General features: G+C 51.5%; 2 protein-coding genes across 4 annotated transcripts in view; both read right to left on the bottom strand.

Annotated features, from left to right (window-relative positions):
- Positions 1-19: 19 nt before the first annotated feature.
- ROGDI (rogdi atypical leucine zipper) lies at positions 20-5,996 on the bottom strand. 2 transcript variants are annotated; one of them, XM_058570118.1, is made up of 11 exons: positions 5,875-5,996; positions 5,726-5,797; positions 4,993-5,075; positions 4,720-4,774; positions 3,926-4,006; positions 2,989-3,084; positions 1,671-1,769; positions 1,214-1,327; positions 1,081-1,130; positions 858-984; positions 20-533 (listed from the first exon to the last, which is right to left on the bottom strand). In XM_058570118.1, exons 1-11 carry the CDS (start codon positions 5,917-5,919, stop codon positions 492-494), a joined length of 864 nt encoding a protein of 287 aa, XP_058426101.1. In that variant the 5' UTR covers positions 5,920-5,996; the 3' UTR covers positions 20-491. The 2 variants fall into 2 exon arrangements, with proteins under 2 accessions (XP_058426101.1, XP_058426102.1); XM_058570119.1 differs by lacking the exon at positions 1,081-1,130.
- Positions 5,997-6,498: 502 nt separating this feature from the next.
- GLYR1 (glyoxylate reductase 1 homolog) overlaps positions 6,499-27,697 on the bottom strand; it is a 34,176-nt gene continuing 12,977 nt past the window's right edge. Inside the window, exons 6-16 of one of the 2 annotated variants that reach the window (XM_058570116.1) lie at positions 23,347-23,433; positions 22,344-22,400; positions 21,554-21,604; positions 21,388-21,461; positions 18,481-18,580; positions 14,852-14,962; positions 14,065-14,166; positions 13,162-13,324; positions 12,666-12,845; positions 12,224-12,348; positions 6,499-8,673 (exon numbers count right to left, since the gene is read on the bottom strand). In XM_058570116.1, the coding sequence (XP_058426099.1) occupies positions 8,599-8,673; positions 12,224-12,348; positions 12,666-12,845; positions 13,162-13,324; positions 14,065-14,166; positions 14,852-14,962; positions 18,481-18,580; positions 21,388-21,461; positions 21,554-21,604; positions 22,344-22,400; positions 23,347-23,433 (1,125 nt within the window). In that variant the 3' untranslated portion in view covers positions 6,499-8,598. The remainder of the gene's footprint in view (positions 8,674-12,223; positions 12,349-12,665; positions 12,846-13,161; positions 13,325-14,064; positions 14,167-14,851; positions 14,963-18,480; positions 18,581-21,387; positions 21,462-21,553; positions 21,605-22,343; positions 22,401-23,346; positions 23,434-27,697) is intronic. The other variant, XM_058570117.1, reaches the window with a different exon arrangement.

Below are 27,697 nucleotides of genomic sequence, written 5' to 3'. Positions count from 1 at the left end.
AGACAGACAGACAGACAGGCAAAGTTGGATGCTCTTTATTTCTGAGAGGCCCTGTCGGGGTGGCTGAGCCAACCCGTTTTCTCCTCTCTCCTTCCCAACTCACAGCTTAGGGCCACCCCCGCCCCTCACCACCCCTGCCCCTCACCATCACGGGCAGCTCCGTGGGGAGGAAGGAGAACCCTGGGCCTGGCCCCACCCTGAGTCTAAAGGTTCCTGCTGTAGGGCTCGGAATGTGGGCCACCTCATGTTCCACCTCTGGCCGCCTTCCTGACCCTCCCATCCCAAACAGAAAGCAAGCCAGCGTCCTCCCTCCCAGCAGTCCCCCTGGTCATTACCATCTGTGCACATGTGACAGGCGGGACGGGCGAAGAGGGAAATAAATAGCCCGCAGGGCCTGGCTCTGGCCGGCACTCTGAGGGGTGTGTGTGGGGGGACAGGAGCCCCTGGGCAGGGGCCATTTCCCCGGGGGACAGGGTCCTGGGGTGCTCTGCTCAGAAAGGCCTGTAGCTCCAGTAGCTGGAGAACACGGAGATCTGGGGAGGGCGGGAGGTGGGGGACATGGTGAGTGTGGGGCTGGGGGCCCGGCCCCTGCTGCACCCTCCATGACCCAGGGGAGATTCAAGGTCATCCAAGGGCAGTGTGCCAGGGAGAGGATATTGCTGCCCAGCAACGCCGTGGTGCGTCTGCCTGGTGTGTGCAGCGGGGAGGGGCCTGAAGATTTAGGGGTGTTTTGGAGTCGTGACAGGAGCCCTTGGAATCCCCCCCAGAATGAAGGGGCTTAGCAGCCTGCTGCCTGGCTGGCCCAGTCTGTCTGGGAGGGGGTCCCCGGCCCAGGCCCGCAGCCCCCAGGGCCCCACCTTATCCTTGAGCTGCTGGCAGAGCTGCAGGGAGACGGTGAAGAAAACCAGGGCATCGTTGAGCCAGGGGATCACACATTCCACCTTGTGCACGTGGCTCACTTCCAGACGCTGTGCGCCCCACTCGCTGGCGGGAGAGGGTGGCTCCCTGAGGGCTGCCGCCAGCCTGGCCCCCAGCCCAGAGGCGCCGAGGATTCGGGTGGGGAGGGGCCGGCATACTTACAACATGGCCCCGGGGCTGTGGAGCACGGCACCTCCAGCGGGGCGGAAGTTCTAGGCAGAAGAGCACCGGCCCCGTCAGGGCGCGGGGCTGCAGGGTGCGCGCAGGAGGGTGGAGGCCGCACGGGGGCGCTCACCTTGGTGGAGTTGGGCTGAAGGGCGTGCAGCTGGTAGACCGTGAGGCAGAGCTTGTTGAGGTTGATGTAGACGTTGACCAGCAGGTCAGAGGGCAGGGCGGGGGCGAACATCCTCTGGGGGGAGCCGGGCAGGCAGGTGGGATGAGAACCGGGTAGGCACAGACCCCGGAGACACCTGGGGGGATCCCCGTCCCCATCCCATGGACTGGGGCTTCCAGACTCTTCCCAGGTACCGCCGGGCTTGGGAACCACTGACCCAGACCGGGGTGATGACATATTTGGGAGACACAGGATGGAAGCCAAGGACCCCATCCCAGAAAACTGCTTCAACAGAGCACTCGGATGGATGACGATGTGGGGCTTCCAGGATCCCTTGGGACCCCCGTGTCCCTCCCAGGGCAAGCTGGGCCCCGCCGTGGGCCCCCTCTTGGAGCAGGGGCTGGCCCGAGGCACTGACCGTGAGGCCGCTGGCGGCGATCTCAGGCAGAGTCAGCGTGGCCGGGGTGGTGAGCCGGTTGCGCGCTCTGGTCAGCTGCAGCATCACGGCGTCCATCAGCTGCGGGGAGGGGCTAGTCACCGCTGCTTCGAGGGCAGCAGGGCGGGGCCCAGTCCCACACCCAACCCCCGCCCCGCAGCATCAGGGAGCAACAAGGTTCCAGTAGCTCCCAGCTCCTGCCCTGGGTGGTCGGGGTCTCAGGGCCTGAGCCCCAAAGCAGGGGGGGCTTGATAAAGATGCAGGTGATTGGGCTCCAGCTGGGGGAGGGGAGCAGGACATCTGCACTGTAGACCACCCATCCAGGACGCTCTATTGCACGGGACCCTGGGTGCTGGTCCAGTGGAGGACGAAGATCTAGGGAGTTAGTCCCAGGGGCACGAGGGCTTTGTGGATGGGGCACAGGCAATAAAGGAGCTTAGAAGGGGCCCTAATCCGGCTTGGGTCCAAGGGGCCAGGGAGGGCTTCCTGGAGGAGGTGATGGGACTACTGAGTTGAGGCTTTAAGGTGGGCACCGGCCCCATTTTCACAGGTGAGGAAACTGAGGCTCAGAAGGGGTAAGGTCACATAGCCACTGAATAGCGGAACCATCTGGAACTCATCCCTTCACTTTGCCACATAGCAAAGCCCTGGCTTGGACCTCTCAGAGCCCCAGCTCCCAATGCTTCCAGCTGTTGCCGTGGGCACCGGGATGACCTGGCTCCCAGGAAAGGCAGGACTGTTGGATGGAGGGATGGGGCTGCACCTCCTACTCCCAGGGCAATCACATGGCCGGGAGGGACCTTAGTCCATTTAGTTCCAAGTTTTCATATGAGGAACCAGAGTTCCAGAGAGGGTAGGTGAACCACCTGAGGACACACAAGTCAGGAGCAGAGCTAAAGCATGAGTCTGGGGCATCCAGGCTCAGCTCTTCCCACGAGGCTGTGTGAATTCACTTTGTTATTACAAAGGTTTGTGCCATTGCTGGGACTACCACTAGCAGCTACTATTTACTGAGCACTTACTAAGAGCCACTTTATCTAGATTATCACAGTTAGTAGTCACTACAGCTTGTCCCCCTTTTCCAGGTAGGAAAACTGAGGCACAGAGTGGCTAAGCAAGAGACTCGAGGTTGCACAGCCTACAGTGGAGGCCCTGGGATCAGACCCCAGGTCTGATACTGGAGCCTGGGCCGTGAGCCATTTGCCTGTGGCTGGACGGACATGTGTACATCGACAGGGGCCAGGTCAGGGGTCAGGGCCAGGGCCAGGGACCTGGCTGCCCCGCCCTGTGGGCAGCTCACCTTGAGAACCTCTGCGCCCGTCCTGAACTGGTAACTCTCATCTCGGTTGGTGAGGAGGTAAAGGGCCTGGCTCACGTGGTTCCTGGCGTCCTGGATCTGGAAACAGCGCCCACCGAGTGCTCAGGGGGCCGGGCCTCGGCAGGGAGAGGCATCAGCTTCAGGGCAGCCACAGCCGCCGGGCCCCCAGCTCACATGCCCCCACCCCGAGGGGCCGTCGTCCTCAGAGGGGAGGGCTGGGTGCTGCCTGCCTGACCCGAGTCACCCAACCCCTCCCCTCCAAGGGCCAGGCCCTGGCTGGGTGCTGCCCTCCAAGGACAGGCTTGGTCCCTGCCTCACGCAGCTCACCTTCTAAAGGAGAGACAGATGGTAACGGGGTAAAGGCACAAGGTGACCACTGACTGCTAGACTTGCCCAAGGAAGCACACAGGGTCCCGCAGGAGGGGGTGGGGGGAGCCCCAGGGAGGCAACTCTTGAGCATCGCCCGTGTGATAAGAAGAGCCAGGGGAGAGGACTCCAGGCAGAGGGACGAGCAAAGGCCCTGAGGTGGACACAGCTGGTGGCCAGTGAGAAGGGAGGGGATGGGGCAGAGGACGGGGCCCAATCACACAGAAGCTGGTAGGGAGCAGGGACTTCGTCCTAAGAACCATGGGAAGCCCTTGGAGGCTCTGAGCAGGGGAATGCCTTGTTCAGGGGGACCCCTGTGGTTCCCACTGCGGCCTGGGGGCCTACAGACAGGACAAGTTCCCCACCTCTCACAGGGCTGGGCTCTGGAGCCCCAGGCACTGCCCGCCCCAGGTTAGCTGCTAGGAAACTCCCTCCTAGGCTTGCTGCGAATCCCCAGGGCCCAGGGCCGCCAGCCCCGGGAGGCCTCAGTGCCGCGAGGGCCTGCCCCTGCCTGCCCTGTGGCCTGAGGCCCGCCGGGGAAGGGCCCAGTTACCTGCTGCAGCTTCCACTGCTTGTCCTCCCGGAAGGCGAAGTGCAGCAGCTGGTTGTTCCGGGGCATCTTCAGGTTCACGTCCTGATGGGCAAGAGTGGGATAAGACGGGCAGAGGGACGCCCTCCTGCTTTTGGCCACGCTGAGCCCTGGAGCCGGGGGCAGACACCAGGGGTGTGTGGTGGCTCAGGCCCCAGCCACTCCATAGGACAGAAGGTCTCTCAACACCTTGGCCATTTGGGGGAAGAACAGGGAGGTCAGGAAACAGCAAGGCAGGCCCAAGAGGAACCACAAAGAAATGAAAGGGAAAGAAGCCAGAAAGGGGAAGGTGGCCTGGGCTGGGAAGAGGCGTGTGACTGTGGACAAAGCGGGAATGTTTGTACAGGCCAACAGATGGGACACCCACCCGTGGGCGAGAGGTACCTCCCCCATGCCTTGGCGCCTGGCACAGGGTCGGGTGCAGAAGGAGCTCAGATGTTGGCTGATTCCACTTTGATCTGGGGCCAGCCTAATCCTGCCAATGCCCACGCTTCACTGGGCCCAGACTCCGGCCGGGCCGTGTGCAAAGCATCCCCCTTCCGGCACCTCTCACTGAATCCACATGCCAATCCCATGAGGAGGTTAGGGGGGTTGTTGTCATTTTACAAACGAGGAAACCGAAGCCCAGAGAGATCAAGGACCCTGCCGCGGGTCACACAGGTAGCCGGTGGCAGAGCTGGAATAGGCAGGCCTCCACGCCCTTCCCCACTGGCTCCTCCGGCAGCACACGGGAAGGGGAGAGGGGCTGGGGGACTCACCGCCTGGCTCAGCGCGTCCCCTTGCAGAGTCAGCACGCCCTTCACCTGGTCTGTGCTACAACACGAGGGGGTCAGAGCGGTGCCTCCGGCTGCCCCCTCCCATCACCTGGCTCTCCCAGCAGGCTGCCCCTGGCTGTCACAGGATGGTCCAGCCTGTCCCACCACTTGTCCCACTGCACACCCTCTGGAGGTGCCACCTCTCCTAGAGGGTATCCCAGGCGTCCCCCCTCCGGAGGAGCCCATCCCCCTAGTTTCCGCCCAGCCCTGGCTCACCCACAGCTGCCTAGGATGTAGTTCTCCTGCTTGGCAGGCCCTTCGGTGCCTGAGCCTGGCAGAGTGAATCTGAGAGAGGCCTCCTGGTGGGGAGAGGGGAGTGGGGTAAAGGTTCCCTCATCCAGCCCAGTGCTCCTTCCAGAAGCCCCATTCCCAGGCCCCTCCCAACTCCCCCCCCCCCAGCCTGAGTTTCAGGTCCTGCCTGGGCCGACACCTGCTCCTTCCACATTCCCTGGGAGCCTCCGGTGTGGCCAACGCGGGGATACAGAACGGAGAGGCCGGCCTCGCTCGGTGAAGGTGCTCGGCTATGGGGAGCAGAGTCGGGGAAGGGCAACAGTCATGGTAAGCCGCAATTCCGGCCGTATCAGGCAGTGTCTGGACATTTTTATGAGTGGATTGGCTTGCCTATCTTCACAACACTCCTGTGAGGCCGCTACTGTTATCTCCTTTTGGCAAAAGGGAGGCCCAGGGAGGCTGAGTACTTGGCAGAGTTCGCAGTGCTACGGTCCTTCAGATCTGAGGTTAAATGTCACAACTCCAAAAGAAGCCCTCCCCGACCCCGGGCTGGCGCGGGCCCAACGCGCTCACACAGCTGCTTGTGGAACTGGGTCACTATCTGCGGGTCCCCGGCTGGACTGCACGTCCGCCGCGGGCAGGCCTGGTCTGCGTGCACAGCAGAGGCGCCCGGGGCGGCGCGGGGGCCGGGGCGGCGGGCCCGCGCGGGGCGCGTTACCTTGAGAATGTCCTGCAGCTGCCGCAGCACTGCGTGCACCTCGTCGTGCAGCAGCCAGCGGAACTCCTCCTCCTGCGGGGACAGGTCTGCTGTCAGCCGCGCGGGCCCGCCGCCCCGGCCCCCGCCCCCGCCCGGGCCGCGCGCCTCACCAGCACCGCTCGCTCTGCTGCCGTCGCTGCCATCGCCGTCGCCATCGCCGCCGCCCGCCGCCCAGCGACAGTCACCCGCCCTCCGTCCGCTGGTCGCTCGGTCCGCCCGCCGTCCGTCCGCAGCGGCGCCCTGACCCACCCCTCACCGCCGATTGGCCGAGCGGGTTCCCGCCCCGCCCCCGGGCTACCATCCCCGCTGCCGATTGGCTGACCTGGCGCCCGCCCCGCCCCTGGTCGCGACGCTGCGGGCGCCCTGAGATGCGGGAGGCGGCTGCGCGAACCCGCCCGCGCCGGCTCGCCCGGGACGCCGCCGGCACCAGCCGCGGGCGCTGAGCGCTCGGGCGCCGTGTCCACCGCTGCTCTCGCGCCGGAGCGCTGCGTCCGCTCGTCCCGCCCCTCCTCGGCTCGGATAGGGCGCCCTGCTCCGCCTGCACTCGTTGATTGGCCGGCGGGATGGCCTTGCTCTCGCCGCGCCCGGGGATTGGTGGACGGGGCCGTCCGTTCCCACTCGGCCTCGCCAGCGGACCGAGAGTTCCGTTGGTCCGGGAGAATCCAGCCGGGGGACCTCACTGTCCCGGCGCCGTGGGGCCGGCCGCACACCGCCACCAACGGAATCACTCACAGTTGTGTTACCAAGAAACGTTTTATTTCGCTTGCAGTAGCTTTTTGTTAATTGCACAAAATCATGTTTTGTTTTTGCCATTTAAACATTATCACACAATCCTATTCTGAAAGACAAATGTTCATTAAAAACAAAGCAAAAATAAAAATTCACAACCTTAATTACCTAGAAGATTTGTCATTGAAAGGAGGTTTAAAGGAAAAAAAGGGTGGCAGAGGAGGGGCTTTCTTACAAGCTTTTTCACAAGTGTCACATTTTCTCCTTAAAAGGGAAGGATTTCAAAACAAAGGTGAAATAGCTTAAACAGAAATATTCATAAAAAGAAACTTTACAGAATTGTCAACAATATTAAGACATTGACTAACCAGTTTCATTACAGCATCTTCCCCCTCCCCCACCCCCCAGTGTCTGGCTAGGACTAGAACAGGCTTTGTGTTTAGACAGAAAAGAATTCAAAATCCCAGTGAAATTAACAATTGTGCCAAAAACCCCACAGGCATCTTCCCTCTCCTGCCCCCACTTCTGAGATCCCCTAACCTGGGTTCTGATCAGTGAGGGAAGAGGGGCCCACACCAGCGTGGCCACCTCACTACACATCTATCATTATATATTCACTATAAATGCTGACCTTCTGCAACGTGTGACTTTGGAAAATCCAGCCCATGCAGAGGGAGAGCACCGACATCCTTTAGGTGACTTCTCCTTGTTCTCATGCCACATTCCAAGCCCCTCTGGTCCCCTACCCAAGGAGAAATGTTAGGGCCTCGAGGATGCCTTAGATCCACCTCTGAGGGTCAGTTAGTTCAGGCTCGGTCAGGCCCAGTTCTCCTCTTCCCTCCCGACAGACCCTGGGGCCCTGGAAGCACCGAAGACCATGCTGCTGGCTGACGTGAAGACACTCGTTCCTGTTTCAAGAGCTGAGCCTAAGAAATGGTCATCGTTGGTCAGGCTGGGTCTGGGCCAAAGAAGGGACAGACACACAGGAAGAAATACTGTCTCCATGGGAAGAAAAGGGGGGAGGGAGGAGAATGGAGAGAGGTGGGCATGCAGGGGACGTGTGCAGGGGCAGGCTGGAGAAGCTGGGACAGCTGCGAGGGGACCCAGGTCAGAGTGGCTCTTCAGAACCAAGTGAAGAGTCTGTGGCATAACGGAAACAAGAAGGAACCCCACTCCCCCTCCCTCTTCACTCCTCACTGGTGGCCCTCAGGACCCCCTTCCCAAGGGCTGGAATGCAAATCCAAATACTGAAACAGCCTATAAGGAGTGAGCTCCCCCTACACCGAGCACGGAAGTCGGATCACAGCCCAGGGTTCCGCAGTGAGTGACTTCTGGGACGGGTGCTGAAGAGCAGCGAGGAAAAGCGGGCTTCTGTGAGGCTCACCTACGGGCTGGCTGTGTGCTGCTCTCCCGGGAAAGCCAGAGCCCTGTCTTCCTTGACTCTGCCAATCTCTTTTCAGTTCACAAAGGCATTTATGGAGAGTTGGTTGCATGTTGGTAGCTTAAACCTGACAATCCTCATCAGCTGGTCACCTGAGGTTGGCGGGCCCAAGGGACCCTCTGTTTAGAGTCTGTGCTGGCTCCTCGGGCCCAGAGGTGCTCTGCGAGGGATCCAGTGGGGGACATGGACTTGACCGCAGCCTCTTCGCTTGTGAGGGAAGCAGTGGGAAGGCTTCCAATTCTCACTGCTGACTAGTTCCTCGACTGGAAGGGGTCTGAGATAAAATAAGCTCAGAAGAAGGGGAAAAAAAAAGCCAGGCAGCAGTTTCTGGGCAGCTTCTATCCTGGGGCGAGAGCCAGTGTGGTGTGTGTGGGTGTGGGTGTAGGGGTGTGTGTGTGTTTGTGAACACACAGCCACCTAGTCCGGGGGCCAGTGCCCAGCTCAAGAGCTTTCCCACAGGCCAATCCTGCTGACACCCTCCTCTCCCCAGGACCTCCAGGGGAAGAGTGATGCTGTGTGCTGTGCTGATGGCAAGTCTCAAAGTCTGTATAAAAGGAGATGGAGACAGGAGGACTGGTCCAGAGTGAAGTCCCAGGACCCCAACCCCATGTGAGGAAGAGGGGGTCAGAGGGGAGATTGGGGGCAAGGGTGGGGTGTCGAGGCCTTAGTGTATATAGGCTCGGTACACGGCAGACATGTCGTTGTCAGACTGGTCCAGAGCCTTGGCTCTTTTGTACACCTGGAAAAAAAACGAGATGGGCTCAGTGTCTGGCCACAGGACTGACCGAAAGACATGAATCTGCTTCCCGGAGGCGGTTCCAGATGTGGTTAGGCAGGCAGGTCTGGAGTCCAGGCTGTCTGGCTCCCTCACTGACCCGCCTGACCTTGGGCTAAGTGTCGCAGTTGCTCTGTGCTCTGCCACTGTTTCTGGACATTGTGGGGAAGGTAACAGGGTCGGGGGAGGATTAAGTGGAGGGAGGGTGTAAGTGCTCAGAGGCAGGGCCCAGCACTGTTAATAATTATAATCATGTCCCTTCCTGCTGGCAACCCCCCAACCTTCCCATGTTGTTCTCTGGGCTGCTGGCTGTCCTTTACCCTTCCGTCTGCGTGGCTGGCTCCTTCCCAATCAGCTCACGGGCCATCACTGACCACCATCTAAAGCAGCGGCTGAACCACTTTACCCTGGCGGCCACCTTTATCTCTTTACTCTTCTATTTTATTCGTATTTCTAACCTTCCCAAATGCTGACTTGTTTAAATACTTATGTGCTGATTTTGTGCCTCCTTCCACTAAAATGTAAGCCCTAAAAGGAGGGGAAGGGGCTGCACCCCAACATGTTCCCAGAGCCTAGAACAGTGCTTGGCAATTAACAGCCACCCCAGAGATACCAGGTGAATATGAAAGAATGTGAAAAGAATTAGAAAGCCATTGTTCAACAGCGGCAGCGTGGCAGCCAGTCATGCTGAGGACATGCAGCTGGACATGAGGCCCCTCCCGCACAGCCTGCTGTGGTTGTTTTCTTTTTTTAAACATAGTCCAGTCGGAGCCACTATAACTGAGTATCCATCACAGCTCAGGTGTAGCTGTCAACACAGAACAAAGGCTAAATAAAGACTTTTTCAGATAAGAGAAAACTAATTGTGGCCAGCACACCTGCAGTACACGAAATGCTAAAGCAAGTTCTTCTGGCTGAAAGGAAATAATACCAGAGAGAAATGCAATTCTTCAGACAGGAATGGAGAGCACTGGAAATGGTAAATTAGAGAAACAGAAAATAATTTTTTCTCTTCATTTCTTTAAAATACATATGACTACTTCTTAAAGTAAAACATTCCAACACTGTCTGGTGGGTTTAAAACAAAGGCAGAGGTAACACAAAGCACACCTGTGCCCTAGAGCAGGGCTTCTCAGCCTGAGGTGATTCTGCCCCCAGGGCACATATGGTACCATCTGGAGACATCTCCTATCAACCCAGTGGGCGCTGCTGGCATCTAGTAAGGAGAGGACAGGGATGCTGCCAAACATCCTGCAGTGCACAGGACAGCTCCCATGACACAATGTCAGCATACCCAGGTGGAGAAACCCTGCCTTGGAGGATGAGGGAGGGAGAGGTAAATGGATCTATGCTTCATGTGAAGAGGTCCAATATTAACTCTAAGTAGGCTGTGAAGTTAAGTATGCATATTGCAATCCCTAGAGCAAAGATAAAAGAAAAATAATGCATGTTAAACAGTCAATAGATAAAATGGAATTCTAAAAAATATTCAAAAAACCCAAAAGAAAGAAAGAAAGGAGAAAACACAAACAAAAACCAGAGGGGACAAACAGCAATCAAATGATCAAAGAGTAGCTCCAAAACCAACACACTCATAGACTTCAAGACACAGACCAAATATTAAAGGACTGGTTAACCTTAGGATCCTAAACTCTGAGCTCCAAACGGTGGAGGGCCTAAATTCACACCATCCAAATGGTCAGAAAGTGCCATGCTCCACTGAGAAATTAACCAAAAGGTCCATTTCTAAGCCAAGGAAGTCAGGGTGGAGGTAAGCCGCAATCACTTCATAGAGAAGTGTTGCCAATAAGAGCCACACACAGAATGGGTTCAGTTAAAGTTAAAGACGACTACAATTAAAGATAAGCTCATTGACCAAAAAATGATAAAATACACGAGGAAGTCCACTGCCAAGAGAGAACCCATAGATAAAACAAACAGGAGGAAACTGAAATTGTACTGCAACCTGAAGGAGTGAAATAAGTGTGCTGAACTGTTCGGACAGACCAACAAGGGACAGAGGACATAGAATTTAGGAACGGAAAATTATAAACTATGAACAGGCAGGTCTGAAAACAGCAGTACTGTGTTTACTTTTTCTTTGCTGGAACAAGCCACTTGAGACCTATAAGAATTTAACTTGAATGAAAATGTACATCAGCTTATAGTAACTGGAAGATACAGCTCCTAAAATAAATCAATCTATGTGTTTCACAAAATGTAGTTTTTATTTTAAGTCTATGATAAAGACAAATAATGCACAGCTGGTGGTGTTTTTTTTTTTTTTGCTGCAGAAGATTCACCCTGAGCTAATACCTGTTGCCAATCTTCCTCTTTTTGCTTGAGGAAGTTTCTCCGTGAGCTAACATCTCTGCCAATATTCCTCTATTTTGTATGTGGGTCGTAGCCACAGCATGGCTGCCAATGAGTGGTGTAGGTCTGCACCCCCAGGCTGCTCAAGTGGAGCGCTCTGAACTTAACCACTAGGCTACAGGGCTGGCCCCTGTCTTTTTTTTAAAGATTACCCTTCTACCAGGTTGAGATGAGAAAGTTGAACTTCTAAAAAACTGTTTTCAAAAAGTGCATATGTAGGTGCTTAATAAATACCTCATTCAAAAAAAATGTTATTGACTAAACACTCCAATTAACAAGCAGATATTGTAAGCATGGGTAAAAATGCAAGCCCCAATTACAGACCCTCTACAAAAGATACAATTTAAAAATAAAGATACAGGTTGAAAGTAAAGAGATGGAAAAAGATATACCATGAAAACAGTAAGCTTGAGAAGGCAGCAGCTATATTAAATTCAGACAATAGACTTCAAGACAAAGATCAAGAGGGACATTTCATGATAATAAAGGGCAAATTCATCAGGAAAACATACAACCATAAATGGGTATGAGCCTACTAACAAGAGTTTCAAAGACGTTAAGCAAAATGGACAGAATTAAAGGGAGAAACAGACAATCCCACAGTTGTAGCTGGAGACTTTAACATCCCTCTCTTAGCAACTGAAGGAACTAGAGAAAAAAGTCAGTAAAGACAATCTGAAAACACCACAAACCAACTCGACCTCACTGCTCTCTGCAGAACACACATACTTCTTACGTACATCGCACGCCCACCAAGACAGGCCACCTGCTGGGCCACAAAACAAGTATGAACAAATTTAAAGAGTTAAAAATCATACAGGGCGTGTTCTTTGACCACAACAGAGATATATTAGAAATCAATAACCATTAGACATCCAGGAAAACCCCAAATATTTGATAAACTTTTAAGTAATCCACAGGTCAAAGAAGAAATCACAAGGGAAGTAAGCACAGCTCAGAAGGAAATGTATAGCTTTAAATGCTCCTGTTAAAAAAGGTGAGTCTAAAATCAAGGACCTAAGATTCCACTTGAGAGGTCAGACAAAGAGCAAAGAGAAGCCAAACTGAGAAGAGGGGAGGAATAATCACAGAAAAACAAAGAGAAGCTGCAGGGATCCGCACCACTGCCTCCTGCAGTTACCTCATTGGCTGCAGCTGCCATAGGAGTCGGATGGTTGACGGCATCACCCAGTGCAATGGCTAAGCGGAGATCCTTCTGAATGTATTTCAGGTAGAAATCGGGCTTAAAGTTTCCTTGCAGGATATCTGGGGAGGGAAAGCCACTTATCAGAAGAATTAAAAAGACCCTAAATAAGAAGCCACCTGCAGTACCGTCAGGGCTCAACACCTAGCATTTCTTTCCCCTCAGACACAAGCTGAGACAAGCTCCCAGCCTACACCCCCAAGTCCCATCGGCACGACTCTGGACCCCCTCCGCCCCAGGGGCATGGACTGACTGGAGGATGCATCTTTCATACCCAATGAGGCCCTGAAGAAGAGACTCTGCTGTGACTGCTGCCTGACCCAGGTCCCCAGCTCCAATCAAGAATAAAACGCAAGGAGAGATGCCAAAGGCAACTTACTTTGGCACTTCTGGTCCAGAAAGATGCTGGCCAACTGTCCCTGATTGAGAATGTCCAAGAGTGTCTGCTGGGACTGGCCTGTCACTTGGGCCAGGGTTAGCCCCTCAGCGATGGTGGCCATGAAGCTCCCCTGGACCATGTTCACGATCAGCATCATCTTGGCTGCGTTGCCAACCTCACCTGCCCAGGACAAAGAATCACGGTCACTTCCTCAGAATTCCACAGACAGGGACTTTCTGCCCACCCTCATCCCTGCTCGGACCTACCTCTACACCCAGGAGAGGCCCCATTCACCTGCCCTGAAAGAACTGGCTCTGACCCTCTGGCTCTTCCTCCTTCCAGGCACTGACTGTGCAAGTCAAAGGAAACCTTCCCACGGGGGACCCAGGCAGAGAGGCCGTGCGGGACTGACGCTGTCACCAGTGCGGTCCAGAGGGGATGTGGCCCACCCAGCCTCCAGGCCTGCAGTGGCCCGACAGGTGGGCAAGCATGTTACCTAGAAAGAAGGAGGTCTTCCCCATTGCCTGGAAGCAGCTGCTGCAGTCCTCATATAAGCCCCTGTCTCCGGCTGCTAAGATCACCAACATCCCATCATTAGACAGCTGCTGATTCCCTGAGACGGGGGCTTCCAGAAAGCGGCCCCCCCTGGAGACAATCACCTGGAAAGGAAAGGCACAGCTTCTGGAGGCCTTGTCTCTCCCAGGGATCTTGGGCAGGGAGCAAGGAGCGTCCTCAGATGGGAGCAGTTGGCCCTCCACACCAAGGCCCCAAAGCTGACATCTGTACCAAGGTTCAGGACTAATGCCACGGGAGGGTCAGCAGACCGTCCTCCAACAGATGCCTGATCACATACAGTAAACAGAGAAGCTGGGTCTCCTCATAGGCTCCCATTTACTCTGAATTTCTTACAAAGACCAAAGACTATAACCAAACTTGGCCATGCCAAAGGCTTGGCTGACCACGTCTCCCACAGACACTGTCCTTCCCTGACTTCAGCCACCCTCAGAACATACATGGGGCAGAAGTCACCGCCCGGTCTCCTCGCTTGGGCCCAGCAACTCAGGGAGGAGGCATATTCTGCTAGTACCAACTGTAGATAGCTACTGAAACCAAAAAGGCCGTGCTGGCAGCCTGGATTGCTTCTCATTGTGAGGCTGGCAGCTACGGGACCCGATGCCCATGCCACCTGGGCAGCACTGCTCCTCTCATGGCCACTCAGACTAGCTGCGGCTTTGGAGGTAGAGAATGAAGACAGGCTAGTCCCAGGGCTACTGGCCTCTCCTCTCCTCTTTGGCTTTGGCTCTAGGTAACCAAGGTGCCCACACTTGGGCACAGTCAGCCTGGGGCTTGGGCTCCAACTGAAACGGTGCTGGAGGGCCAGCCTGAATGAGGCTGCTACCTGGGCTAGCTCGGTGACTGTATCAGCATCCACTGTTGACATGTCCACGTAGCACTTCCCGGGGCGGATCCCCTGCAGCACACCACTGGGGCCCAGCACCAGCTGTGGGGACACAAGGGAGAAGCAATAGCCCAGGCTCCCAGCCAGATGCCCAGGAGCCCCACAGATGTTAAGGTCAGAATCCTGCTGCTTTTTTGGCTCATTTCCCAATTAGGAGCTAAGTATTAAGGCTGAAATGGGAGGAGCAAGTAAATAAGCAAGGGAAAGAGAAGTATTTCTAGTATGTTCCCATTTCTCTTCAAAAAGAATATATGTGTTTCTTTTTATTAAAAACCTTCCATTTAAAAGATGGAACCTGAGTATTTATTTTGGGGGGCTTCTTTGCATTTACTTGGATTAAGACTAGTCACCAGCTAACAAGATGACTACTGCACTTGAACTTTTAAAACATACAAATAACAGTGATAGCTAAACACAGAACTTGGCACATGGACCAAGGGCACACCCAGCCCCAAAGCTTCCAGCTCACCAAGGATACATGGCCAGTTAGGAACCATTTTAGCACGGACCTCAGGGACCCTAGTAGTTTTCATTCTTTGTTCCGAACTAAAGGAAGTCGGTATTCAATTTATGCCAACACCCTTCACAAGGGGAGATGGCCCCCAGATGGGAAATTCAACCCTCCCACATGCAGACACTCACTCGGTGTGCAGGGGAGAAGGGGAGGAGGCCAGCCAGCTTTCCTGGCCACAACCTGAGACGCTGAGGGGAGGGAGGGGATCCTTACGTCCTTGGCTGCCTTTGGATCCGACACACAGGCAAAGGTGATGTCACAAGTTGAAACAACTTCAGCGGGGGTTCTTCCTAGGCGGGCCCCCTCCTGGATGAACAAATCACACTGCAAAAGTCACAGATCCTAAGGTGAGCCACAGGCAGTGCACAACAAACACACCCGCAGGCCAGAGACACGGTGCCTGGTCCTCTTGGTTGGCCTCCCAAGGCAGGAGGCTGAGGCTGGGAGCCGCAGACACCAGAGCTGGCGGTCTGATGTCTTGAGTGAAGTGGATGGGGCCCTAAAGACTGTCTCATTTGTGTTTTTGCATACCTGGTGCCTAGAACAATGTTCTACTTCACAGTTAAGCACAGAGCAAACGTCTGCTGAAGGTTTCCTGTTTGAAGAACAGGATGTGAACAGAACCTGTCTGCAGCCCTCTGCGGCTGTCCTGGCTGTGGCAAAACCTGCCCAGTGCCCTGAGCTATTGGCACTGTGCTGGGGAAGCTGGGCTGGGAGCCTGCCATTCCTTCCTGAGATGTCTCGGGGGTCTAAAAGCACTAACTTTTCTTTTGAGGATCAAAATCACCCAGAACATCTCATAATAAAACACATCATTAATATTTTGGTATAGTTCCTTTTTCCAAAGGCATTAAAAAAGTAATTAGAATAATTTGAACCTACTATTTTGAATATTTTGTATGATTTACATTTATCCATACTGTAGTCTTTCACAATTATTGTTTATAATGGATGGCAGCAGAATATTCCATCAAGAGATATACCTGAATTTACCTAACAGCTCCCTTGCAGTTTGATGTCTGGACTGCTTCTAATTATGACTCCAACAAATATCCTTACGTACAATACATCTCCTCTATGTTTTGAATTTAGGTTTCCATAGTAGAATAAAACAGGCTCCAAATAGTTTTAAACTTCTTAATAAATGTAGACAAATGGCTTTCCAACGGGGCTGTGTCAGTTTATAATGATCACCAGCAAGGTCTCAAATCACCAGCACTGAGTACATCATTTAAAAACAACAAACAGGCATCCATTAATACGTTAAAATTTTGTCCTACCTGATGATCTAACCAGCCAAAAACAGCAACTTTATGTTTGATATATTTTGATTACTCTTGATTACTGAACTTTTTAAATACCTTTGTTTATCGTTTCCTCTTTTGTGAACTATTTTTATCTTTGAATTATCAAACTGTGTGTTTAATAAAATCAACATATTATCCTTTTCATATTATATTTGCTTTAAGCACTTTTAGTTGGCATACTTTTATTTACTTTTGTTGTGGGAGTATCATCAAAAACTCCTATTTTTTCTTTAGTGATTTAGATTGCTTCTCGGCTTAGAAAATCTATTAGTATTTAATTTTATTTTCTTCCGGTTTTTCCTTTTGAAAACAATAACTCAGTAATCTATTTGGAATACATTTTCGCACATGGTAGGAAGTGATTAGTATTTCCCCAGAGTTCTAACCAGTTGTCCTGAACATATGACGGACCCTTTCTGTCTCATTGCCCGCAGTGAGCCCTCTATCAGAGAAGGCCCACGCCGTCCAGTCCACCCGCCGGGGCTGCGTCTGGATTGCAGTGCACACCCACCTCGGCCTTCCAGTGTGTAGCTTTATATTATGTTTTAACCTTTGCTTGGGAGAGAGTTCCTCATTACTCTCCCTTCCCCGAAAGTTTAAAAATGTTTCCTCTTTACTATTCTAGAAGAACCAGAGAATCATATTATCAAGATTTTTTACAAAAATTCCATAGGGATTGTGCTAAGGATTAAATGGCTCTTTAAAGATGACATTTACGGGGCCGGCGCCCTGGCTTAGCAGTTAAGTGCGTGCGCTCCGCTTCTGGCGGCCCTGGTTCGGATCCCAGGCGCGCACCGACACACCTCTCGTCTGGCCATGCTGAGGCGGTGTCCCACATACGGCAACTAGAAGGATGTGCAACTGTGACATACACCTATCTACTGGCGCTCTGGGGAGAAAAAGGAGGACCGGCAATAGATGTTAGCTCAGGGCTGGTCTTCCTCAGCAAAAAGAGGAGGATTGGCATGGATGTTAGCTCAGGGCTGATCTTCCTCCCCACCCAAAAAAAAAAAAAAAGATGACATTTACTACATACTTTGTGCCAGGCACGTTGCTGAGTACCTTACATCATCTCATTTCATCTTTACACCCCCCCGGAAGCAGGGCCGTTTTTCTGCTGTCATTACTTGACAGACAAGGACTCTGAGGCTTAGGGAGATAAACCATCTTGCTGAAGAGGGTACGCAGTAGAGCTGTGACTTGGATTTAGGTCTGCCTGATTCCAGACCCAAGTTTGTAACTACTTTGCTCTACTGCCTTTTCATAAACTAATCTGAAAAGCATGGCCATGCTTATAACATTTAGGCTTTCCAATCAAGAAAACAGGATGATAAGAGGCACTTCTATCAAAGGACAATGTAATTACAATGCAAACCCTCTGATTCTCCCAGCATTCTGCAACTGTGCCATGTCTACATTTCCTGGTAACCCAAGCCTTAAATCACAAAATAGCCTGCTGATGGGGCTCTGAGCTCTTGTTCCTAGCTTAGGTCCCCACAGTGCCTACCAATGCCCAGTACCTGAAGCCCAAATCCCTCAGCACGGCCTCAGTGCCCTTTTCCCCAGACCCACTTCAACTCTCTCATCAGTTCCTTGTTATTCTTAAGAAGGACTTTGTTTTAGCAAAGTGAATTTTTCCTTTGCCTACAACATTTTTGTTAATTCAGATCCATCAGCTCTGCCACCCCCTTCAGCGATCACACCTCACTTTGGCTCTCCCCTTGCTGCACACACAGGGATGCTCACCCAGGCATTTCCCAAATACATGCTCAGCCAGACCCTGTTCCTCAAGAGGCTGGTCCTTTCTCAGTCTCGCCTCCTTTGTTCCTGGCAACAACAGTGCTTTCATTTTCTGGTCCTCGGACCATGGTTCTTCACCTTTTCTTGGATGAGACCTCGATGGGAGCTGTGGCCTCTCTCCCTTACAAGAGGTGCACATTCACACACTTGGAATTCTATTTCAGGGCAGGCCCTTGAAGCCGTGGACCACTTTAGGTTAAGAACTTCTAAACCTGTCCTATCCAATATGGTAGCCCCTAGCCATAGGAGACTATTTAAATTTAAGTGAAATAAAATTAAAAATTCAATTCTTTAGTCGTACTAGCTAGATTCAAGTGTTCAAGAGACACATGTGTAGACAGAGAACATCTCCATTGCTGCAGAATGCTCTAATGCACAGCACTGTTCATACAATCCAAACGACAGAATACAGTGCAGTCACTGAAAAGGACGAAGCAGATCTATCTATATGCACTTCATTATCAAGGAATTCATGATACATATACACACATTGTGCATGGAAAAAAGGATACAAAGAGATATGGGTGTTTTTAAATGTTTAGTTTTTATAATAACATCCTGAGCTTACATATCTATAAGTCTACCTGCCTGAACTAAAAGCTTGGCTTCTCCTCTGCTGCATGCAGAACACTGAGCGCAGACAACAGGAAGAGAATCCTATCCTCAGTTACCCCAACTCCAAGGGTCAAGGCTCCGTCCCACCCCACCTGACAAGCACCATCTGTGAATGCTTACTTTCTCTGCAGTCCGGTTCCAGACAGTCACCGTGTGACCCATTTTTAGCAAGTTGGAGACGATGCCACTTCCCATGAGGCCAAGGCCCAAAAATCCTATCCTGAAAGAGAGAGAGACTGATTAGTTTGGGGCAGAGTGGGTGGGACAGGGGAGAAGGTGCCCTAAATGCAGCAGAGGCTTCGCTGCCTCATAAACCTGCAAGCGGGACCTCAGACCAGGAACACTGCCTGGCTGCGTGATGGCACTACCATCACAGAGTGAATGGTAGTGCATGCAGATTGTGCCTTTTCTCATTATGCCATTGTTTAAAAGTGTCCCCAATTTAAACGGGCATTTCTAAACCCTCGACTGCTACAGAAAGAAGTATGACTCATACGGTTTAGGACAAGTCTTCCAAACTGCTTCCTTGCTGCTTTGATAGAGGGTTGAGCTTACAATTCCATGACAGCGAGAACGTGGACATTTGTCTTCGGCTCTTGCAACAGTTTCCTGATCAGCCACCTCGAGTGCTAGGCCTTCAGATGCCACTTTAAAGCACGTCAGGATCTGTAACAAGCCACTGAAGCAACACGTGCAGAGCCAGCCCCTTCTGCAACCGCAGGAATCAGGACCACAGTTTACAACTCCCCCCTCCAGCTCTACACCCAACACTACCTCTGCATTCTTCCTGCTGTCAGCAGACACGGGCCTTGTCCCTCTTCTTCGAGCTTCCCCGGAGCTCTGGAGCACATGAATTCTTCCCATGCCTGCCTTCTCCTAAACCTCTCCCATTACTGCTCTCCACTGGCCCGTCCTTCTCTGCTCTCCACCACACGCTTCCAACTGCAGACCCACGAGGATCCTTCTGTGGCTAAAGCACTCCAATGGATAGTACGTTCTGCCTACCTTCACTTCCTACAGCCTGCTCCTTCCCGCAACCCCCAGAACTTGGAGGCTATTAGCTAGCACTGCTATTTCTACATGCTTTTACAAATGATTTTCTCTCACCCAAAGGCCTCTTCTTGGTTCCTGCACTTCTTTCTCTCTCCTTGCATGTGACATGGCTAAACAATGCCTCTTTCTTCATTTCTTATTATACCACGTTCTAGTTTTTTTTTAAGTTTTTTTTTTTAATTTTATTTATTTATTTTTCCCCCAAAGCCCCAGTAGATAGTTGTATGTCATAGCCACACAGCCTTCTAGTTGATGCATGCGGGACGTGGCCTCAGCATGGCCAGAGAAGCGGTGCGTTGGTGCACGCCCGGGATCTGAACCCGGGCCGCCAGCAGCGGAGGACGCGCACTTAACCGCTAAGCCACGGAGCCGGCCCACCACGGTCTAGTTTTCAACTCAGTTTTCTCCCAACCCTAGACACCCTCTGCAGCTTCTCCACTCTGACCCGCATTATCTTTGCGGTATTTTCCGTCTCCTGGGAGTCACATCGGCAGCCACCTTTGCAAAGTCGCTCTTGTAAGATGTTCCCCCAATCCCTGCTGGAACAGGCACTTCCTATACGCTCTGTCCCAGCCTGCTCGAGGTTATTTGAACCAAATGTTGAAAGTGGTTCACCTTCCTCACAAATGGCACCCTTGCCCACCAAGTTTCAAGCCGAAGCTTTACAAGGAGACCTTCTGTCATTCTCAGCTCTATGGGTAGCGCAAGCTTTCCCTATGATTCTAAATCAGGACAGACTAACTCTCTTTCCTTTTCTTGGTGTTCCAGCACAAGCAAGCAGACCTGGTGATGGAGTTTCTGGATTTTTAACATGGCAACTGACAGTCCTTCACGGTGTCTTGAGATAGGATGGAGAATGTGGACTAAGTGGGCTGGGTACAATGCAGCTGGTTCACTTTGTAGTTGGCTTTACACTCATGTTAAAAAAGGGTTTGACTGAGGGGCAATAAAAGCCTTGGATGAAAGCACTGGGGCTCTGTCTTCAGCCCCATCCTAGTCTTTTTCTTTTTAGACCAACACAATCCTCATTAAATTAATCGGTGATGCCCATCTCCCTTTTATTAGCACATAACATGCCTCTACGTCCTCCACTCTACAAAGGGAAGTTCACCCAAAATAACTGGTAAAATCAGTGATTTCAACAGCACAAAAAATTACAAATAAAGTAGACGACGGACTGTTTTTAGTCTGAGAAAGTATCATATGGAAGACACAATGGGAAATTGAGACTTGGCCATCTTGCTCAGGAGAATGCTCCTTCTTAGTAAAGAACCCTTTTCATCATCACAACTCTGCAAACAACCGGCCGACAGAGTAAGGGCAAAGCCGAGTGTGGGCGCAAGCTATGGTTTGGGGACCACAGTTGAGCCTTTCCACCTGCCTGGGCAGGACAGGGAGCAGCCGGCAGGCACACGAAGGACCAGGAGGCAACAGCAGGGAGTGCTGGTGAAGGCAGGACGACGGGCTTTACTCCAAATATCTTCACACCTCCTCCGCCAGCCAATTTCAGGGTTTTCACCACAGTTCTATGAAGCCAGTGGTTCTCAAAGTGCGGTCTCCTGACTAGCAGCTGCAGCATATCCAGGAACTTGTCCAAAACGCAAATTATCAGACTCTGCCACAAACCTACAGACTGAAACCCTGGGGGTAGGGCCCAGCAATCAGTGCTTTACAAGCGGCCCTCCAGGTGACTCTGGAGCATGGCAAAGTTTGAGAACCACCGAACCGAGTATTCTCTGCTCAGAGACTCACCAGAGAGCTAGGGAGCCAGCCCACTGTACATTTATAGCACAACTTCTGCTGCCTGCAAGTCAATTTACTCCTGAATTATTATCAGTAAGAAGGACAACTCACCCCCACCTTTCCATTCAGTCCCAACAACGGCTGGGACAGAGCCCTTTAAGAGTCCCCTTGGGGTCCCCCCACCTCCAGCAGAACCAGAGCCCCAGGAATCCCTTCCACCAAAGGTCCTACTTTTTGTCTGTGGGTGTGATGCTGCCATTCACGGCCGTGCTGTCTGCGGCCTGGATGGAGGTGGAGCCGGTCTCCTGGGGAAAGGAAGCACAAGTCATCAGGTCAGTGCGCCCGCGGCGAGGCCCCCAGTGAAAGACAAAAATGGCAAGGTGTGCAGCCTACATACCTCCTCACATATTTTCAACTTCTTTGTGATTGCCTGGTAACAGACAGCTGGCTAATAAAGAAGGGGGGAAAAAAGACTGCTTATTAAACTGAACGCTTAACCACTCTTCATTATAATTTCTGTAAAAGGTTAGGCCTAAAGTGGGATGTTATCATCAAAAACTTATTTGCTGCCAATTTTATCGAACTCCAAATGTCACACTAGAAAGTTAACACAGATTACCTCATTCAGTTCCGCACGCAACCCTGCAAGGCTCTTTTGCGGACGATGACATTGAGACTCAGAGGCATTAAGTCATGCGCCCAGAATTAGAGCTGGTCAGTGTAACGGGGCTCGGAACCCAGATCTGTCCAACTCCAAAGCCACACCGTATCAGCAGACCCTATCAGGGCTCAGCCTAACTCACAGGCTTGTAGACACTTTGGGAAACTTTCCTTCCACATCCCGAGGGCTCACAGAGACTCGACCAGCAAGCCTGAGAATGCGTCTCCCCGGCAGCATGGGCCACCTCATGGGTGCTGACACTTCCCGAGGTTTGGTTTTTGCCATAGACTCTGAAGGCAACCACAAATGTCTCAACCACACAGCTGCTGAGTTTTAAAAGCGTTTTTCCGTTTATCTGTTATCTTAACAATGCCTGAGTCACGAGTGGGCCTCTGTGACTTTCTGACTAGCTGCTCTGGGTAGCGGTGCAGGCAGAGCCTAACTTTTCAGACTGGTAGGGCAAGGTTCCCACGGAGCAGCACTCCCCGCGAGGCCAGCCCCCAAACAAGGACAAAGAGCAACTCACTTTCTCCGTTTGGCTGAGCAGGAAGTGATGGAAATGAGGGTCTGCATCTTTAACAGGCTGAAACCAGAAAATGAAACCAGAAAATGAGTCAATAAAACAAGTTATCTTCCACCAAAGGTCACTTCCTTCTGTCTGGTAACTGGACTCTCCTCGGGCTGAAACACCCCAGAATCTGGTCTCGATTCTACAACTGCCTGGAAACTCTTCTCCCATTGTTGGGCTAAGCCTTTTGTAAACGACCCCTGTTCCAGCTAGAGGAAAACTGGCTTCAAGTGGGAAAGAACAGATGTTTCTGCCGGGTTGGTACACAAATTATTCCAATAAAACTGTGGGAAAATACTTAAAAGGCATACTAGTATTTTTAAAATCCAGCATTCACCAGTCACTTCAGATAACCCAGCAGATGAAGCCAAAGCAATTCTCAGGACTCTTTTCCAATTTTAGTTTTGGCCTACTTGTGTCTGGTGCCAGACCCTAGAGTGTCTCGTCTCACTGAGGATCGATATTAACAGAAATAAAGTGTTAATGACTGCAGGACTTTCAAGGGCTTTTCACAATGAGGCACAGTAACAGGGGAACGGTGCATCTAGACCAAGGATAAAACAATGTGCGACTACTAAACATCAGAGTTGCGTATACAGACAGTGAAAGGGTGTTGACAGAGTATCGAGTGAAAAAAATCTGCAGAATGATCTCACTTTCGTGGAAAAAACCCTATTCCCGACAATAAAAACTACACATGGGTATACACTTATATAAATGATGATCAAGTGAGTGTAGCAATGGGTCTAGAATAAGTTACATCAAACGTTAACAGTCAGCACCCCTGAGAGCGGAGACTTGCACTTTTTACCTCATACACCTCTTACTGTTTTGCAATTAAAAAAAAAAAAAAAAAAAGCCTCATACACAAGAAAAGGGGGAAAAGGAAAAGCGCACCACAGTCAGGCCAGGAGAGCAGCTCTGAGGCTGGCTTGTCCTGGCCCAAGGGACAGCTCCTCACCTCGCTCACAGTTGGCTGCCATTTAAATGCGGCCATGGGTCCGGGCATCATCCCCTTCACAGTACTAGACTCGGGGATGGTGAGATCCTACAGAGGGAAAGGCAGATGGTCAAGATGCGGCGGCCACCTCAGCAGCGATGTCTTCCTGTCCCCAATCAGGGAGCACCTCTTCACTGCTCTGCTTCCTTTAGTCACATTCAACCTCGAACTAATCCCTCAGCCAGCTCCATGGTCCTAGCATCATTTCAAGCTCAAGTCCCCAGGCAGTTCTGAAGACTGTCCATCGGGAGAAACAAGGCAAGTTCTTGTCATCACAGAGTGAGAGTCTTTCTTCTCTGTTCTTGAAATAACAACATGTGTTCTTGTGCCTAAACTTCACAAGGGTGGAGGTAACTGGAAAGCCCAACTAGGGTCTGCAGTGTCATCAGCAGGTCACAGAGAATATTCCTTATGGCGAATAACGAACATGAAGAAAACAGTACTTATTTCAGAAGGAATTCACCATATCTCAAAAAAACTAAGAAAGCCACATGGTGCTGATGAGGAAATCTGCCCAACATTTTATAGCTACTAAGTGACAAAGCCAGAACTAGAACTCAGGTGATCAGGAGCCAAGAGCCCCACTCTCTCCCCAGACTGACACAAAGAAGAGGACCAGCAGAACAGGGGGTGCTTCTCTTCACCAACGGCCCAGCCCACACCTGTCCAGGGCAAAGGGGCTGTTCCAGCTTTATAACTGGGCTGCTGTCATCCCCTTCACTGATTTTACCTCATACTCCCTTTCCCCATTTGCCATCTTGCCCACGGTGGCCCTCCTGCCATTTCTATTTCAATATCTAATAGGATCTTGACATGCCCCACTGAACTCCTGATTTCCCCTACCCAAACAGTTCCTCCCACAGTCTTCTCAGTCTTAGAAAACAGCAACTCTATTCTACCAGGCCAAGATCTTTGGAGTCCTCCTTGATTCCACCCTCCCCTCTCCTCTAATCCACTGGCAAATGGTATAGCTTTACAATGGGAATCTGCAACCCCTTCTTCTCGCCACCCCCACTGTTAACACCCAAGCTCAGGCCACCACGGCCTGTCACTTAGACTGTCACAAAATGAATCTCCTGTTTCCGCTCTGGAACCCTACAGTCTAGTCTGTACACAGCTGCCAAAGTGAAGCATGTCATTTCTCTGCTAAAACTGGCTTTCTGTCTCACACAGTAAAGCTAAAGCCTTTATTACTGCGGCCTATGGGACTCCACACGTTCTGCAACCCCCACTCCAGGCTAATCTCCGACCCCTTGTCCTGTTACTTTCTCCTCCCTCACCACTCTCCAGCTCACTAGCACCCCCTTGGCCCTCCACCCTCGGATCCCCAAACACACCAAGCATGCACCTCGCCTGCCCCAGGCTTTGCACTGCTGGGAATGCTCTTCCAACAGTTTTGGCTCACACGCTCACTTTAGGTCTCTGTTCAAATGTCTCCCTTTCAAGGTGCTTTCCTTGACCTCTCTGTATGTTCCCCTATTAGAATGTCATGCTGATGATGACTGTAATGAGAGCAAATGCTTTCACAGGGCTTACTGTGTGCCAGACATTACTACAAGCACTATTTTATATGTATGTTCTGATGTAATCCTCACAACCTCATGAAATAGAACTATCATCATCTCCATCTTACGGAGGAGAAAACCAAGGCACAGAGAGCTGAAGTAGCGTTGCCTACGGTCAGTGAGCTAATTGGTGTGGTAAATGAAATTTAAACCCAGGGGATTTCGCTTCAGGGTCTACGTTATTATAAGCAAGTTCTACAAAAGCAAGAAGTTCGCCAGTTTTGTTTACTCTATATCCCATGCTGGAAACCGTGCCTGGCACACAGTAAGTGTTCAACAGTTACTGAAGAAATCAACAGGAAAGAGGCCTTGTCTATCTTTCATGCTGCTTTATCTCTAGACCCCTGGCCTGGAGCTGCCTGATAAGCATCTGTTGAATACGAGGTCTGGGGGAAAAAAGAGGCATAGTGCAGTACTGCTCAAAAGAATTTTCTGCCACGACGGACATGTTCTATGTCTGCGCTGATACTGTAGCCACTAGTCACATGTCACTATGGAGCACCTGATATGTGGCTAGTGTGACTGAGAAACTGAATTTTAAATTGTATTTAATTTAAATTAATTTAATGGGCCGGCCCCGTGGCTTAGCAGTTAAGTGTGCGTGCTCCGCTGCCAGCGGCCGGGGTTCAGATCCCGGGCACGCACCGACGCACTGCTTCTCCGGCCATGCTGAGGCCATGTCCCACATACAGCAACTAGAAGGACGTGCAACTATGACATACAACTATCTACTGGGGCTTTGGGGGAATAAATAAATAATTAAAAAATAATAATAATCTTTTAAAAAAAATTTAATTAATTAATTTAAATGTAAATGGTCACTCATGCTAGGGGCAGCATAGCTCCATTGACTTGCCTAAGGCCACGACGACAGAATGAGAGTAAGGCAGAGAACACAGCTCTCCATCGTTGCTCTCTGCACTAGCCTGGGATTTTAGGGGAGCCATGGGACTGATAGCTCTCTGCTGTCAGGGGGTTTGTGCCCAGAGTTGTGTTGCGCAGCCCAGGACTTGGAAACAAGAGCCCCAGGGAGAGGGTGAGATCGCGTCTCTCAGCATGGCTCTCGCACCAAAGTCTAGACACAAACCCAACCTTTGCCTGTATGTAATTAATACCTCTGCCATCAAGGTCAGCCTTTTCCACTAATCCTCATGGGACAGGGGATTACGGCCCAGAATGGCAATCATCCAGGGCTTTGCCCAGTTATCAGCCTAGGCTACTGCTCTCTGTTTCAGAGAGGAGCTCACCATTCCACTGACAATTACTATAGCAACACACACACTCTTCTTAGACCAGAGGATATATCAGATCATAAAATGCACCAAAATTCGAAGCCAGGCACAGATTCCCTACATCCCTAAAGGTGCTTAATTAAGACCAACGTCTTAACTGAAACGGCCATGTCTGCCCTGCACCACTAGCCAAGCTCTTTCCTCTCCTGCTGACAAATCCTTCACTAGAGGCCAGGCCATGCATGAAGACCGTGCAGACAGGACCCCGCTCAGGGTCAACAGCAGGTAGAGCTCCTGGATGGACTCTTGCCTCTGAGAACAGCAGCAGAAATGTTACTACCCCCCAGTTAATAATTCAGACCCAAGGGCAAACTTCTGACTGGAGCTTGTAAGAAGAGTCCCTAGTAGCAAGCTGGGGAGCGGCCTCCGGGATTGCACTAGAACAACCATTCTCTCACTGCACAACAGCTACTACAGAGAGATAACAAACGGACGGACAACCGTCATCAAATGGGCAGTGTGTCACAAGCACTGTCCTAAGTGCTTTGCTTGTGTTACTCATTTAATTCTCCCAACAAATCTAAGAGGCAGGTATCTCTATCATTCCCAATGATCAGACAAGGAAACTGAGGCAGAGGTAGCCGGCCAAGGTCACGCAGCTGTAGCGAGTCCTGGAGTTATGATTCCAACTCAAGGCCTCCTCCCAACCTCTCCTTTATACATACTTCTCTTTATCCAAAAAGAAGTTTCTTTCTAGGGCGAGCACAGGAGTTGGCAAGATCCATGGCTTAAGATACTAGACCGAATATGAATTTGGAGAATAGCATAAACTTGACAACTCACAGTACTCGAGATCCCCAGGAAATCAATTCACTTGGACCAAATTAAATCATACTGCCTGAAAAATTCTTTACGCACTGCAGCTGGCAGTTTTCTAAACCTCCACCTTTGGCTGGCAGTTCCCTGTGCTCATGGTCACCCAGGCCATCCTTACTGCTACAGTCGCTCTCATCTATTCTCTCTTAGGTCATTTAACAGTAAGAAGGACATTCTCTAACACAGAAGTTGCATAGTGGCAGCCCACAGGCTGAAGCCGGCACAGAAACATGTTCCTTTGGATCTAAAAGTGTTTTAAAAACTTGAATTAGCTTCTAACATTTAAAATTGGAATATTTCACATAAAAATCTGTATTTTCAGCTCCTCTTGAGAAAAACCAGACAATCTGGCAAAAGTTGGCTGGAACCCCGTGGACAGAGCATGACCTCCCCAGCCCGCCAGCCACTGCCACCCCTGGTGCTCTCAGCATGGAGGCAGGGCAGAGTGTGGAACCTCAGTCGGCTCCCCTTGCTTCTATTACCTGGTCTCACTGGTGTCTGAATGTGCAAGCCCTGATTTTATGTCTGGCATTTCATCACAGCCTCATCACCCGACTGATTCTGCCAGCCACCCGGCTTCTATCCCCTTGATCCTTCTCTAACAATCTTGTGTTTTGACACGCTACCCGCTTTGTCTTG

Source organism: Diceros bicornis, chromosome 26 (genome assembly GCF_020826845.1).
Source record: "Diceros bicornis minor isolate mBicDic1 chromosome 26, mDicBic1.mat.cur, whole genome shotgun sequence".
In the NCBI taxonomy this organism is placed as follows: domain Eukaryota; kingdom Metazoa; phylum Chordata; class Mammalia; order Perissodactyla; family Rhinocerotidae; genus Diceros; species Diceros bicornis.
Note: the sequence above shows the minus strand (reverse complement) of the source record. Positions and strands in the feature narration are given on the sequence as shown.